The 16,762-nt window shown below is 31.8% G+C and overlaps 1 protein-coding gene across 1 annotated transcript in view; it reads right to left on the reverse strand.

Moving 5' to 3' along the window:
* Positions 1-16,762, reverse strand: part of LOC148281610 (neuropeptide CCHamide-1 receptor-like) — a 120,057-nt gene that overhangs the window by 34,695 nt on the left and 68,600 nt on the right. Inside the window, exon 6 of the mRNA XM_088226453.1 lies at positions 11,825-11,962. Coding sequence (XP_088082579.1) covers positions 11,825-11,962 — 138 coding nt within the window. The remainder of the gene's footprint in view (positions 1-11,824; positions 11,963-16,762) is intronic.

Raw genomic sequence — 16,762 nt, forward strand, 5'->3', positions numbered from 1 at the left:
ATAATATGAACAACTCCCTAGGGAGGAAATCCAGCCAGTCTGCAAGCATTTGGACATAATCAAACATTGTTGAATTACTACCTGGTAAAAGAAGAAGTATAAAAAATTGGAAAATTGTTTCCAGGCGTTGCCTAGTAGGTGATTTGGTTCAGCCGAATGAATCTCACCCACGTGATAAAGGTTTCAGCTCTTTCACTTCACAAAAGTCAACAGATGGAAGAGTTGAGGAAATGTGGATGTTCAAACATGGGCAGAATGGTGAATGTTACACAGTGTGTAAAGTGGCCACTTAAACCAGCCAATGACAGGTCATAAGCCCTGTAAATGCCTAGACTTCCAAATTTCTTCTCGAAAACTTTTTCCCTCTCTGTTGAAATAAATTTAAATATGAACAACTCCCTAGGGAGGAAATCCAGCCAGTCTGCAAGCATTTGGACATAATCAAACATTGTTAAAATTTATTAAATTTACTAGGGCTGTTCGGTTCCTTTTTTTCCTTTTTTAAACATTCTCAATGTCAATTCTGGCTGCTTTGCGGAGAAAATTTATTTATGATAAATCAAAATATCATTTATAATGCCCTAAACCCAAATACTAAAGCATATCGCATCATTTGAAAAATGAGCAAAATTCTAATGGGTTTGGTGGCTTTATAAACAAGCACAATATTTGTTTGAAATAAAAATAAACATTAAATATTACTTGCAATAAGACTAGGTAAGATAGTAAAACTGAAAATACCTTTAACGAATGAAATCAAGAAATAAGATAACCTACGATGATAACCATCATCTAGGGGAGGCGATACGACTGGCTGTACCGTACATTACGGATGCCTCCCGAGAGCCTTAACCACGCTTGCCTACTTCACAAGGCATAAGGTTCTCTCGGTCCTGGACGTTCACGGCTGACAGTTTGTAGGTAGTTCACGTCCGAAAACGGATATTAAAAAAGAGGCCGGAGAGATATCTTGGAAACCATGTCCGACGATGAAACAATTCCGCCTAAGAGACATACATTTGAAAAACATATATTTTTTTTAAATTCTATAGAGAATCAAATTCCGCATATGGCTGTTTACTAAGTTTGTGATATTTCCACTAAATGACGCGTAAAGCGGCAAATAAGAAATACCAGAGGACTGACATTGGTTAAATTTTAAATGAAATACCACTTGTCTCCAACCTACCTTTAAGAAAAAAATGAGAAAAAACTCCGCGGTTCTCCGCACTGAAACGCTCTCCGCAGGAAACCTGACACTGCGTATCGTCGCTTAAGAGAAGAAAGAGTGTCAATGGTTTATCAATTTTTTTGCAAGAAATCAACGGATTGAAATTGCGATTAATCGATAAATACTAACAAAAGACAATTTTAAAATATTTTAGGAATTTATGTCCTGGAGCCAAGAGTTTACATGTAATAAATTGGTTAACCCTTTGATCCCTGAACATATATTGAGTTGAGTTTTTGAATTATGTTATTTAAGTTTATAAACAAACATTCGTTACATTGTAAAATTAAATAAATAAATAAATAAATATAAAAAAAAGCTACCAATTTGAACCGTCAGGGAATTGCAATAGAAAAAAATGTCTTTTTTCTAATATGATATATTTACAAAAATAAAATGAATAACCTGTATTATAATGAAACCACATTTTTTTTAAATAATACGATAACTTATTATCGTAATAATAATATTGAGGTTTATGAAGGAATGGTAATTTTACACAACTAAACGGATGACAGCTATACGCAAAACTGATTTCCAGGAGTCATTTTCAAAACAAAATACTTTAAAAGGGCCAAAATTACTCAAAAATGTCCAAATAAGTACCGACAGTGATTAGTTACATCAAATGCATTATCATAAAAGAGATATATGAGTTATTTTACATCTTGTCAAATTCGCACAGTCAGGAGCAAAAGGTCAAAGAACCGGTAGAGCGTAAACGAACTATCTCAAATTATTATGAAAATAAAACTTTGTTATTGGTGTTACACAATTTTTATTCTTTTACAAGAACACTACTAAAATCCGAGAGCACTCCTCCCATCGACGGGTGATATAAAACTCGATTCAATTAAAAAAAGAAAAAAAAAGAACTATCTCAAATTAATGTTGGAGATAAATAAATAATTTGTGCGACGCGACACTGGACAGAAACAATCAGTCCAGTCTCTCAATCCATAGGCATTATACATGCTCGGAGAATCGCATACGAAAATACAAAAAAAAAAACAGAAAAAAATATATAACCCGAAATTATTATTCAAACAACTTCCAACCCTTCTTTCTCATTATATCAGAAAATCGTTTGCACGTCTCTATCTTGAATCGATTTTCACTTCCTACAACAAAATTCTACAAAATTTACAAGGAAAACTCTAAAGAAATTTTATTTCATCTGTATCTCGATTTATATTTGAATCCGCATTTAAAGATAGGTATTATTACGAGTATTATCTATCTACATAGATCTAAAAAAGACATGTATGACTCGTATTGTGGGTATGAAACCAATAGTGTCGCCGAAGCAATTTTTCAACAAATTAAATGTACACAATTTTACAATATTTAATTTGGTTTGACAAAAAAGGAGCTGGTCTAGTGCGGTGCTCAGTTGATTACTTATAAAATATGTTTGATAAGGACTGTTAGCCCATCACACTTTGTGTGACCACCAGAATCGTAATTTCGTCCAGTCCAATGTTGATTTTATGAAGCTAAGAACTGCGAAGATCGAGTAGAAGTACCTTGAGAAGGACCACACTCAAATGGAGTGTGACTTTGTGCACAGTGTCATTGAAGGGAAAATAACAATAAAATAAAAATAAATTAACCAAAAAATAACATTGCCCAGTTAATATCATTCAGAAAAAAATGGTTTTGTCGATCTGTTTTTGCTGTTGTATACTGCTTTTGTTTTTTTTTTAAACTTCACCAATCAAAAAAACATGATATTAAATTTGATTGGAAACGGTTTTGTTTATTGATTTAATTTAATTTTACTTCACAACCGGACCGATAAAAATATATTTTAATTTTAAGCTTCTTCCGTTTTATTGAATTTTGTACAACCCTAACACGATGCGATTCGGATATTTTTTACCGTCATTTGTGACCGTTTAAATAGACCATCGAATATTTTGAGAACCTTGAATTTTGGCCGAATGGAATAATTTAATAATTTGACGGTTTAATGGGCTTTTTTTTAACTAAAAAGTGAGTTTTTCTGATGAATTCCAATCCCTTCCTAGAAGAATAAAATGTATGTAGATTCCTTCTGCCTTTCCCCCTATTTAATAAAATCTCTGTTAATAAAAACTGAAAGTGAAAGAGACTTTAAAAATAATTCTACTACAAAAATACTACCAATTTCTTTTTTCAGAATATTTCAGATTTGTTTCGGTCTTTATTCTTAGTTAGTAATTAAGAAATAATAAAAGATTTCTTAGTATTATGAAGTTCCATTTAAGTAAAAAAAAATGAAAATACCGCCTATGCTAAATAAAAATCCGATACCGCCAAGACCAAACAATTTTTTGTTAAAATTGTAATTTTTTTATATTAAAAAATAATGTGACTTTATAAATTTAACTGTAACAGATTTAGGTTAACATTAGAACATTCATTGTAGGGAAATATCACAAACTACGAATACCGATAAAAATATATAAAATGAATTCAGAATAATTAATTTGATATGTCAAAATCAATATGCATATAGTGGAAAAAATGTATTCATACGTAAAAGTAAAAAATAAATTTAATAAAAATACCTTGCAAAAAAACGTGACCTGTTTGGCCTTGATTGTTGTGACGTCATGATTTATGAAAATGTTCTTAACAAATTTCAATGGCTAGGAACAAATAAACATAAATCGTGACGTGTTAGGGGCGTGGCCAGTGGAACGACCGTTTTGGAGGGAATTCAAAATCACAAATTTAAAAATATTAAAAAAAATTTTTACTGGACAGTATTTCATAGACCCTTATTACTTGAAAAATTAAAAAAAAAACAACGTGATATTTTCTTACTATGTACATTCTATTTAATTATGTACGCACAAAAAATATGAAAAAATATCTCTCCTGCACAATTTTATTCCTGTATTGTATCTTTATCGACGGTATAACGCTCCGACCGGGAAGCGAACATGAATAAAGTAAATACCTTAATCTGTAACGCAATTTTACAAAACACAAAAAGCCACAACATTTAAAAATTACGTCAAAGAGTTCTAATGTTTTCAATAGTTGCTTATTCAAGTGACTGAAGAAGAAGAAGATTAAAAAAATATAAAATTTAAAAAGAATTTTCAGGCGTTGTCTCGTAGGTTAAATGATTTAACTAATAATAATAATCCTGCATTCATAATAAATAAATGTGATTTTTTTTTATTGTTCTTTTGTAATTTGTATTTATATAAAGACTGTATGATTTCCTTAGTAAATAAATTATAAGTAAATAATAATAAATGGATGAATTTCACCCTCGTCAATAAAGGTTTCAGCAATTTTACAATTACTGCGATGTTTGAACATAGACAGAAAGGTCAACTGTGTACAGAATCCACTTAAATTGGCCATTTGAATTGGGTTGTGGTCCCGTGGCAACATTTTTGACGCTGGATTGTTTAGGTTTAAGAAGTGTATACACAAAGCGTTTTTATATATATTTTTTATTTTAAAAAAAATTAAATATTTGCGTTCTTATGATTTACCCAAATATTTGATTTTGAGGGTCATTTTCAACGAGTTGTAAATAACTCACTTTTAGAAAATGGAATCAAGTTGGGGTAGAGTGGGATTCGAACCACGGACCTTCGGTCCGTGAGTCCGAGACACTAGCCACGGGACCACAACCCGATCATTATATTTATTAATTTTGTATATTCAATTTTGATGGATTACATCGCTGGTTTTGTTTCGATGAAAATTTTGTTTATTGTTTTTAACAGTATTTTATGAATTGTTTTATTTAGTTTTATATTATTGAATGTTTTTTTTTTAATAATTTTATTTTGATAATATTAATTGTTAATTTTATTTAAATACGTATTTATTCATGTTTATTTTATTATTGATTCGTACAATTTTTGCAATTTTTTTTAATTTTTTTAAATAATTTTAATTCAAATTTATAATTTATTTTACTCATTTTAAACAAATATGTATTTAGTTAAAGCTAACGTGGAATTTATGAAAATAAGAAGTGTTCATTTTTTTATTGTTTCAATATTTATTTGTACTGTGTACTATTTTTCATTGTTTGTAAACCAAATAAATAAATAAATATCTTGATCATTCTTGTAACTTGAAAGTAAAATGATCAGTCTAAGGCTTCGGGTAATAGTCCAGGGACTACGAAATATTCTGGCGTTAAAGCACCCTTAAGAATAAATAATACATATTAAACATGCCGGGAATCAAACCCGAGACCACTTGCATAATAGGCAAACGCGCTGATCACGCTGATCAGGCTGACTGATAGATATACTGAATATGATTAAAACCAAACAAATTTTTATTTTAATATATCAGTATTTAATGAAATGAAAACATTATGAGATATGTTTTTTCTAAGAAAATTGAAATAACCCCAAAGTCAATGATTCGGATCACGTATTTTTGTATAAAACATTATTTGAATAAGGTTGGTCATCTATTTAAAAAAGGTTCATTTCTAAGATTTACAAATACAAATAATATTGCCTTGAAAATCAATCTCTTTTTGTAAAAGCTAAATTGATAAAATAAATAATACTGATTTTAAATTTTTTGGAATAATCAGGCCCTAATTTTGTCGACATTAAAATAATACTAATAATTTTTCAAAATTTAGGAAACCCTACCTGTAATATTTTATACATTTTGCAAACAAGCTGTCCCATAATAATTATCGTTAATACTGACATTGTCTCGTTTGTATTTAATATAAAAGCTATTTTATTCTAAATATTCTACTTTGTATACATATTTCCTTCTAGCGCTTTTGTTAAAATATGAAATTAATTTTATATGTCTGTTTCTTCGCAAATCAGGAGGTAATCTTTAAAACTGGTCATGTCCACTTTTGTTAATTTGAGTAAATGTGACTTTCGGTTTCTGAGTATATTGAAGCAGAACAGTAAAGGACTTAACCAAATTTGAAATTTAACGACTTAAAAATGTCGAATTATTCTGCAAATAGAAGTGATAGAGGTACGTTTAAGGCAAAAGCAATGCTCGAAAATTATGTACGAAAATTCTTGAAGAAAAAATAAATAATTTTTGAAGAAATCCAGCCTGTCTACAAACATTTGGGCTTACTCAAAACTTTGTCAGCTAGTTGTCATTATTATGACCTCAATTAAACACTTATTTACAAAGAAGAAAAAAATATTTTTACTACACACTCAATAAAAATCTTCACCATAGTAAATGAGAGCAAATATTGCCACGGTAATAAAAAACTAATAGTTTATGAAATAAACATGTAAAAAACTTTTTATAGCGTTGTTATGATAAATCGCTCGTTTTGCAGTTCAATTCTTTTTTCAAACATAAGATACTTATCCATTTAAATATACAAACGTTTGTACACTACGATATTTTAATGTCCATGAATATATCTTCATAAAACAGCAAAAAATGAATGAGTCTTTTAAAAAAAAAACATAATGATTGCGCTTTTATACTTTACCCAGATACTTTAATTTTGGGGGCTATTTTCAACGAGTTGTAAGTAACTTACTATAACTAAATAAGAATCAAGTTGTAGTAGAGTGGGGTTCGAACCTAGGTCATCTGACCCATGAATTAATGACCACACTAGACCACAATCCAGTTCGATTGGTAGTACATTCATCTTATACCAGAAAATGATTCTAATGATAATTTTTTTGGTAGCTTTAAGTTTTCTGATTCAAAATGTATCTATTATAGAACAAATACTTCTTATAGACTTATCGTAATCGATCTAGACCTCATAAACGGCATCTAATTGGGCGAACTTTAAATAACGTGATATTTTGTGTTTTATTAATGCGAGAAGGTTAACATCCAATATAGGATAACGAAAAAAAAAATAATATTATCACTTGTGTGGCCATGGTGTAACTCGAGTCTACATAGGACACAAGACTTGGAATATCTCTTTTATTTATTTATAGTATGAAGTTGTATTATTTTAAATCTTCAACTGGAGATTTCCACATCGGATTGATTTTTTTTTTATTTATCAAAAACACATAAAAGTAAAAAAAAAAAAAATATGTATTTTCATTTGCACCGAAAATATGTTACATGTAGAAAAATAAAAATTTGTAAAAAAAAAACGCAAAAAATAAAATATTAAAAACCACGTTCTACTCGTAAAAGCCAGATTTTCAGCATACGTCTTTCTTTTGAGCCTGATATTTTTTTTGTATATTATTTAATGGGAGCATTTTATACATTTTTGGTATATTGTACTCTAGTGTTCTTTTCCCATATTTATAATTGAATTTAGGGAGAGCTAGTCCATCTACACTAGTTAACTGAGTAAAATGTACATGCTTCAATTTATTTCTATATTTAGATAGAGACGCATGCTGATAAACCAGCTTGTACCATAATAAAGCTCTAACGGCTAAAATATTTATAGATTTAAACAATAAAGAAATTGGAATATCGTGTTGCTGACATATCAATTTTTTTTATTAATAATTTGATCATTGAATTTTGTAAGTTCAGAACAAGGTTTATGTTTGTATTACTGGAAAAAGCCATGAGGTTATATATATATATATATAGTTGGATAATTTATATAGCGCCATTTTTGTGAAAATCACCTCAAGGGCGCTGTACAATAAATAAATATCCCAGTACGTCTTGCAGCTACAGAGCGCATGGACGGTTGGGATTCTAGTTCCTCGTTTTCAATTAAGATCAATAAAAAATTATAACAGATAGGAGCTAGATTACAGGACGTCTTGCAGCTACATAGCGCATAGACAGTTAGAAATTTAGCCCCCATTTACACATTTTAAAAATTGACAAATAAATTTAGTGTATTAATGATACTAAAAAAAATAAATAAAAAAATAATATGAATAATAAAAAGGAGTAAGATTACAACACGTATTGCAGCTAACTGCAATTACAACACGTAAGCGCATAGACGATTGGAATTCTAGACCCCATTTATAAAATTAAGGTATTTTTAAGTTGGTATATGAAAGCTAGATAACCAATCATCGTGCAGCTCCAAAATGCACGGACGAGTGGAATTCTAGCAAAGTTAGAATGATATAAATAAATTTATAAAAAATAGAGCATAGTTGTAAGTTTGTCAAGTGTTCATGCCAAGAACTAAGCAATAAAAAACTAAATAAATAAAGCACTGTATCAACTCCATGGTTAAAGCGTGTCTAATAATTGATTCTGAACGTGAAAAATAAATTAATCATAAAGTACTAGTAAAATTTGTATAAATATGCCTGATTTTAAAACAAAAAATATTTGTCCTTGCAGTGCGAAGGAAAGTTATAAATATGAATGAAAGTGATGCCAATACCACAATAAATCTGTTTTACTGTACTAATACACTTTCTAAAATCTTTACTATCTACAAATCTTTCTAAAAAAAACACGAAATCAGAACTTATAACAAAGAAGACAAAGACGCTGTTCTGTGGCCGGTCTTATTGTAAAAGAGACAAAAACAAAAGCAGAAATTCATTCTATCAGTCGGTTATTGGCAATAGGCGAGAGTGCACGCCAGTTATGTGACCTGCGTATTTATGATGTTTTATTTATTTTGCTATAACTTGCCTAAATTATTAGGGCTTTAACATAAGAACCGGAATTCTAAAACTACATGTCAACACCAGTGTATGCGCTGTAGCAAATCATTGACATTCATGTCATTCTAAAGCTCTATTTTTAAGCTGTTTAAATCAGTCAACAATGTTTGATTTGTTTATGCGCTTCATGTTTTTTTCAAGCATAGGAAATTTTGAAAATTGGCGAAAAAAACAGCATTTGCGGGAAATTTTTCCAAGTCCCTTTTTTGCATGAAAAACTGCAGCCGAAAGTAATCTTTTGCTCGTGAAATTGTATGGCAAACATGCTCTTGCAAAATCACAGTGTTTTTAGTGGTTTCAAGGCTTTAAAAGTGGCAATTTTGATATCAAAAACAAAGAGCGGCCTGGATAGCTGAAAAAGTTTGAAGATGAAGACGAAAAGGGAGTTGTGTATTATGAGCTTCTAAAACTGGGTAAAATCGTTACTGGAGAGCTGTCCTGACAGCAAATAATTAGTTAAAAAAGAGCATTGAGGAAAAACGGCCAGAATGGGAGACCAGACACAAAACACTAATTTTCCAACACGGCAATGCTCGGCCACATTTTGCTCAACCCGTTAAAAACTATTTGGAAAATAGCGGATGGGAAGTTCTGCCGCACCCGCCAGATATTCCAGACTCGGCGCCTTCTGCCTTTCATTTGTTTCGGTCGATGCAGAATGCTCTTTTCGAAATACGCTGCACTTCAGTCCCAGGCATAAAAAAATATCTTGATTCGTTCTTTGATTCAGAAGAGGATCGGGTTTTACGGATGGCATTCACAAATTGCCAGAAAGATGGGGTTATGTTGTAATTTCCGATGGACAATACTTTGAATAACATAATTGTAGAAGATTTTCTTTGAAAAACGCTAAAATTTTCTAAAAAAAATACATTTTATCAGTTATCGACCTAATATTTTTTTAAATATTTTATCTGGAAATTTCAACAGTACATCTCTACGTGTATGTCATTTTATTTTTTTAATGTGTGAACTTCAAAATATTCTGTCTTTTGCTTGTGGCAACACGATGTTACGTGTAAAGGAATAATGTATCACAGCCTTTTAACCCTTATTAACCATGGGTTTACATGACCCTGTGAACTTTACACAAAATAACTCTTAAACAACCTCGCTCCCCCCCCTTGTAAATAATAAACTAGTGCAGAACACAGTCATTGTAACGGTCTGTACAGGTATATTTTTTTCTTAAAAATTATAAAACAAAACTTATTTAATCACAGATTTTCTGAGTTGATATGCCTACACTTGGCTTTTTTTTAACAGAACAATGTGGATCGATTGCAGAAAAAGTCAATTCTGTATCATTTTACACTTTGGCAATAAGCATCGCGAAGCCCTGCCTATAAGAATTTCCATTATATTACGCGGTAATTATGTAAATAAGTCTTAGTAAACAATACGACCCATTTTAGACGATCGTAAAAATCCACACAGCACTATCAAATTACATAGGGTGGGTTGATTTACATTGTTTTATTATTATTATGTTTATTTATTTAATAGCAGGCAAACAAACAAATGAGTCAATAGCTTTGGAAACTCGTAAACTGTTTTCAAGAGTATGGATTTACATTTTTATTATATCATGTTTTTAAATTTATTTATTTCCAATAGTTGTGTTCTATTTAATTAATTGCTTCATTTTCCCTAATTTCTTTTAATTCTCATAGTTTTGTGGAATTCATAGTTCATGATCGATGACACACACACGTGCTAAATAATATCACCTAAAATTATAGTGCGACGACCGATGAGGCAAGTCGGCGTTTTCTATTGAATTCAATACATAACATTTTGGGAAACACGAGACAATCGTCCTGCAGTACATTAACGTCGTCTCTACCAATGGAAAAATTAATAATAAAGGAACGCGGTCTTTAAAGAAAAAACAGGGCGTGGTAACGCCCAGCTCATTCAGTCAGTCAGTCAGCATCAGCCACTCAATTTCAGCATGTAGTTCAAGTGCAGTTTATTTAACTACTACGAGTACTATATATCAAACATCAAAAACAATGTGTCCTCACTGTTAAGTGAGAATACATGGAAAAAATATAAAATAAGGAGAGAAAATTACATTTAAAAAAAATAAACCAACAGTTTGGAACACTATAAATATATTTCACTTCTCTCTGTATCTGTAAAAGTGTATTTTTTTAAATTTAACAATGACAGACAAATATAAGGAATAACTACTCGAGTAATTTATGGTTTTGTTTGTGTCTATGTAAGTGTTACTGGTCGTCTATTATTTTTTCAAAAGAGTAAAGAAAAGTTATCTATTTTCGATTTGAATTTTATTTATTTATATACACGTACATTACAAAATAGAAATCTTAATTCCTACATATACTAATAATTATAATAATAAGTAAGTGAAATTAGGTTTATATGTATAAATAACACGTAGGTATTCATTATACCTTGAGTGTAATATTATGTTAAAAAAGAATGTGAATATTGTAACCAAAAACTCCCATACAAACGTGAAAAATGTCATTGTCCAAAGTAATATTTTCCAACATAGAGATAGCTTTTCCAACAGGGATAACCATTGGCAGGTTGGTTCTGTATTTTAGAATGTGAAACAGTCTATTCTGACGCTGTCTTAGGTAATTATCCGGAAAATAAAAGCTAATGCTCCGCATAGTTTTAGGGTTGTAAATAATTCCGCGCATCCATCGAAAGAAATGCGTAGCTAAATACACATTCCTTCTGATCTTCAAACTGTTGTAACCGAGCATACCCTGGAGAAACTTAGTGGAATAAAGCCATGAATAATATACGCACTTCCTCGCGGAGAGAAACCGAAGATATTTCCTCTGAACCCTCTCCACAATAAGAGAGTACTTCAACTTACATGGTCCCTAAATCATCGAGCCACTCTCAAGTCTCCTTCGCACCAACGAGTTATAAAGATTTCTCAGTACTGTGTATTATCAAAAACCAAAAAAACAAAAAAGTATGTTTTCCTATATATAAAGGGTCTTACCTATTAAAATGTTGACGGAAAGTTCCACTGACGCAGTACAACGCCAGGGGGTTAACACAACTATTCATAAATGTGAGGCAAAAGCCTACAATACGAAATGTGTGCCAAAATGCATTGTAGTCGTCTTCTGCGTTTGGACTGAAAATAAAATATTATACCATATTATTACGGAACTGAATTTGAAAACTGAAAGGACTATTTATTTATTTTTTATACGGCGTAAGCCATTAACAACAGTTAGATAAAGAAACATATGACATATAACGAAGACAAACAGGGGCATTAAAATATTGGTAAACAATGTATTCATAAACACGATCAACATATCTGACTTCGGGCTAACCCATGCCAATCCATCTTCATGGACACCGTGTTTTTAATTTGTTCATTTGATTTTAATTTACTTTTCACACTTCAACATGCCTTGAAACCCAATATTGAGAACTTTACTTGAGAATATTCACATTATTTTTTTGTGTTCTCACCAGGAATCAAACCCAGAACCTTCCGTGTGTGAGTCAAGAGTCTTAACCACTACACCACGGAGGCCGCCAACGACGATGATGACGTAATGGTCTACAGAAATCAGGAAGATCTATTCCAAAGAATTCCAAGTTGTGTGTCAAATCGACTAATCTACACAATCTAAGCATTGGGGCATAAAAACAAAAGTTGGACTTAGAAGATTTTATTAATAGCAGATTTATGATACAAAACTTTTACCTTGCGACCACATGAAAACAACAAACCATCATAGAACGCCACTCTGTTTGCAGGCAGCCCTCGCTTTCTCTAAATTTATACATCTTCTCATGCACGCACCCAAAATTATTCGACCTTTGACATGTCTATCCTAAAACATTTTTTTTACTATCATAGTCATGCCATGCCTATCTCGGTTTTGCGCGTTTTTTTTTAGTTTATCCAGACAAAAAAAATAGTTTCCAATATTACTACTAAATACATTTTTTCATATCAATTAACTACATATATTTGCATCAACTCCCATTACGTAAAAGAAAAATAACAATTAGTACGCTTAACGTTTGTTTAGTTCGTTTTGTTTTGTTACTAATACTAATACAAATAACGTATTAGTATTTGTAACTGCACGTACACACGCAACTTGTTCATAAATGTACGCAGACATATGACATGGTAAAAAAATAAACGATGGAATAAGCTTAGTATAGTTATACACCATAATGCCCCGATGAATAAAAAAAGCCTAACAAAAATAAAATTATGAAGGATGCTAAAGAGGCAAATAAGGTAAACTGTGATTTTAACTACTGGCATTTGGTAAGGTACTGGAAATACGCTATGAAAAAGTATTTATATATGAAGCAAACAAATTATTATCATATATGAATACAAATAATCCTAACTAAATATTGATTAAATTGTTTTTTTGAATAATTTAAATGTTTTACAATATTCATGTTATATTATGTAATCTTCACTCTAACACCAAGTTATACTTAAGCTTATTTTTACTAAAGTCTGTAGCACGCATTCTAATTTATATATAATAGTTTTTTGCTATTGTTCGTTATGTGTTTCAAGTTCAAATTTATAAAAAATAATAGCCCCCCGGGCATTAATGTGAATTAAATAAAAATTAAAGTAAAAAAAAAAACAAAATAATAATAGGCTCAAATGCTGAAAAATGCATTTTTTCTTAAATGCAAAAAAACATAATAAAAACATTTTTTTTCCGTCATTTACCCAAACATTATTAATTTTTATCGACTTTGCCGTGCGCGATTCAAGCATACATTTGTATGGAGTGAATCGATTAAATAAATATTTACTGTCAAGCTTAAACTCAGTCTTTAAAAATTTAGTTTGAGACAAACATTGGAGCCGGATGGACGTCGCGTCACTTGATTGATATATCAACTAACGAAAAACGTGTTTTAATGCATCGTAAAAAATACCTAACTCACCCGTGGTTGCTGGCCAGAAGGCAGAAGCCTCTCCCAAATATGAGTCTCAAGAAAACCAATTCCTTTGACACAAAAGTATTACACAAGTTAACAAAATAAACGAAGCATGTTTGACGAGAAATATTGCGGAGTAAAATTGATGTTATTTGATAAATACGTAGGTTTTAGTAGTGCCACTGTTTCGCTCGTCTTTGTAATTATATATTTTGTCGAATGGTTTTCAAGAATAGCAATTTGACACAGCAATCAACATAACCACTATACTATTGTCGAGTAGTTGAAAAAATGTATTTTCAGATCGAGGCTTTCGTACTTACTTGGTTTTGATAAAATTTGACTTTTACCGCAAGATTGCAGGATTGTTTCCGTTAACAATTCTCAAAATGGAATTTTAATTCATATTGGTAATTCACAATAGATAGTTTATTGTTTTAATATTGTTGGCCTTCAATAACGTGTAATATTGTCAGCTGTCATTTCAAAGTTCAATGTATAATATATGTTTGACAGCACACGAGCCGTAATTAATATGTTTTAAATATAAAGGTAAGAGTTTCACCTGTTTTTACAAATACCACGTGTATACTTTATTAATTATTGATATTAAGTATCTACTGCTTTAAACATTAAAATTGTAATATCTATCTTTAGATGTTACATCACTAATATTTCTTTTTTAAATGTGTATGTAGGTATTATGTTGCGGGTGATGAATGTTTTGTATGTGAAATGAAACTAAGATCCTAGACAAGTGTTTTTGACTCGATGTTTGTGATTTTGGTTTCGATTCCTGGTAAGGCGGATATAAAATATCAGTTTTAAACGTTTCTAGACTGGCACTGTAGCATTCAATTCAATTCAATTAATTCATTTCAATGTAAAATATACATAACTAACATACATTCAATACAAACATATTATAAAAAAGAAAAAAATACATGAAAGAGACTCATGTCAAAGTAGTAGGAGAATCCACTTCCGGAAAACCCCTTTAGATACATGGAACAGATCAATATCCAAAGCGATGTTGTTCAGCATAGCGGTTGCCCTTCCAACAGGCATAGCCATAGCAGGTTGGTCCTGTATATCGGAATATGAAACAATCTATCCTGACGCTGTTTTAAGTAATTATCAGGAACATACAAACCAATGCTCATCATAATCTCAGAATTATCGATCACACCGCGCAACAATCGATAAAAATGTGTAGTCAAATACACATTCCTTCTAGTCTCTAAACTGTTGTAACCAAGCATACCCTGGAGAAACTCGGTCAAAAGAAAGCATGAGACTGAGCCCCTCACATTCCATGTAAAAAGAGTTTATATACGCTGTAATTGCACTACCAATTGTTGGTAATAATCATACATTTAAACAAAGAAACATTTCGTATCTTTTCCTTGATTGGTTTTTTTGTTTTATGAAGAGTTTTATGTTATAGCACCAACTTTTTGCCGACGCGAGCGAGCGCTCACACCAGAGAAGTGACGGGCAGCCACTCGGCGAACAGAACCGCCGCGCCCATTCAACTACTGCTCCAGGGCTGGTATTCCAAATGCTCTCGAGGCTGTAATATCTCATGTATTTTTAAAAAATGCACAAGTATAACTGTTTTCTTGTGCCGCGAGGGTGGTTCAAAATAGCACCTCAGGGCTCCGATTACAATGGGAAGTTAACAGAGTTATCTTAGATAGGTGCGAAAGTTTTCACGGTCACTGTTATCGATGTTTCTTTTTTGGGTGATGCCGCGTGTGTTGGATTTGTTCCGACGTTTCGGCTTAAAAGTATGTTTTTAAGTTCTAGAAATTTGTACCGTGTCGCAACGGCAGTAGGCATATTTCTATTAGTTTTTGTAGTATTTAGTACGGGAACCATGTTGAGTTTAATTTAAGCCCGTCGTTTTTGTTAAAGTTATTTGGGAGTCTGTGTATTTAAATTGCCTATTTTATTATTCGTACAGTGTAATTACTGGGGATATTAAAAATTTTAGGTTCGAAGAAAAAAAAATGTCCGGTGTCCATAAAGTGTTCCGCTATTACAGATTTGTCAGGGTGCCTAAGTTTACACGCTCTTTTTTGTTCGTCAATCCTTTTCTTTGGTGTGTACTCTGTTTTTTTAAATTTTACAAAAATTTTACATTAACCCAGTAATTACAGTGCACGAAAATTAAAAGAGGCAAATGAAATACACAGACACCCAAATAACATAAACAACGACGACGGGCTTAAATTAAACTGAACATGGTTCCCAGCACTAAATACTACAAAAACTAATTGAAATGTGCCTACTGCCGAATGCGACACGGTACAAATTACTAGTGCTTAAACACATACTTTTTTTTATAAGAAACTCAGTTTGCCCTGAAGACGGCTCTTGCAATGGTAGCCGAAACGTCGGAACAAATCCAACACACACGGTATCACCCAAAAAAGAAACATATTGAGGGTTTTCTTTGTCTATTTATGAACCAAAATGAGAAAATTTGCATAAAAATATAAAATATTTTCACCGGTAACCTATAATTAAACACGTTTAGAATTTTTTTAAATGCATATTCCGCTTTTCATTCAAACAACTTAATTTTACTTTGTAGATAAAATTGAAGATAAATTTTAAATTCCCATTGTAATCGGGGAACAGTTCCTGGCTCCGGGTCGCAAATCCGAAACCGAGACGGTGCGCCGCTAGCGACAGCAGAATTCTGTAATCCGTTGTGAGAAGAATACGAGGACCGCACACCTGGATACGACCCTCCCTTCCGCGGTTTTCACCCTGCAGGAGGGGTACTAACGTTGTCAGAGAAATGTCGTGGTCAGGGCTGTCACGCAAACGCGGCCGTCCCTTTTGTAAGTCGATTGTCCGTGTCCTGCTTCAGCTCGGGAGCCTGCAGCGCAAAACCTCGTTGCTCATTCCGTAAATTAACCCCGTCTAGAGCCTTGCTTGCACAGCGCCAGCGGTCTGAAATTTACTTTTTTCACCTACGTTTTAA

The sequence above is a fragment of the Micrasema longulum genome, unplaced genomic scaffold, assembly GCF_059751315.1.
Source record: "Micrasema longulum isolate JH-2025_06_02 unplaced genomic scaffold, ASM5975131v1 h1tg000432l, whole genome shotgun sequence".
Taxonomy (NCBI): domain Eukaryota; kingdom Metazoa; phylum Arthropoda; class Insecta; order Trichoptera; family Brachycentridae; genus Micrasema; species Micrasema longulum.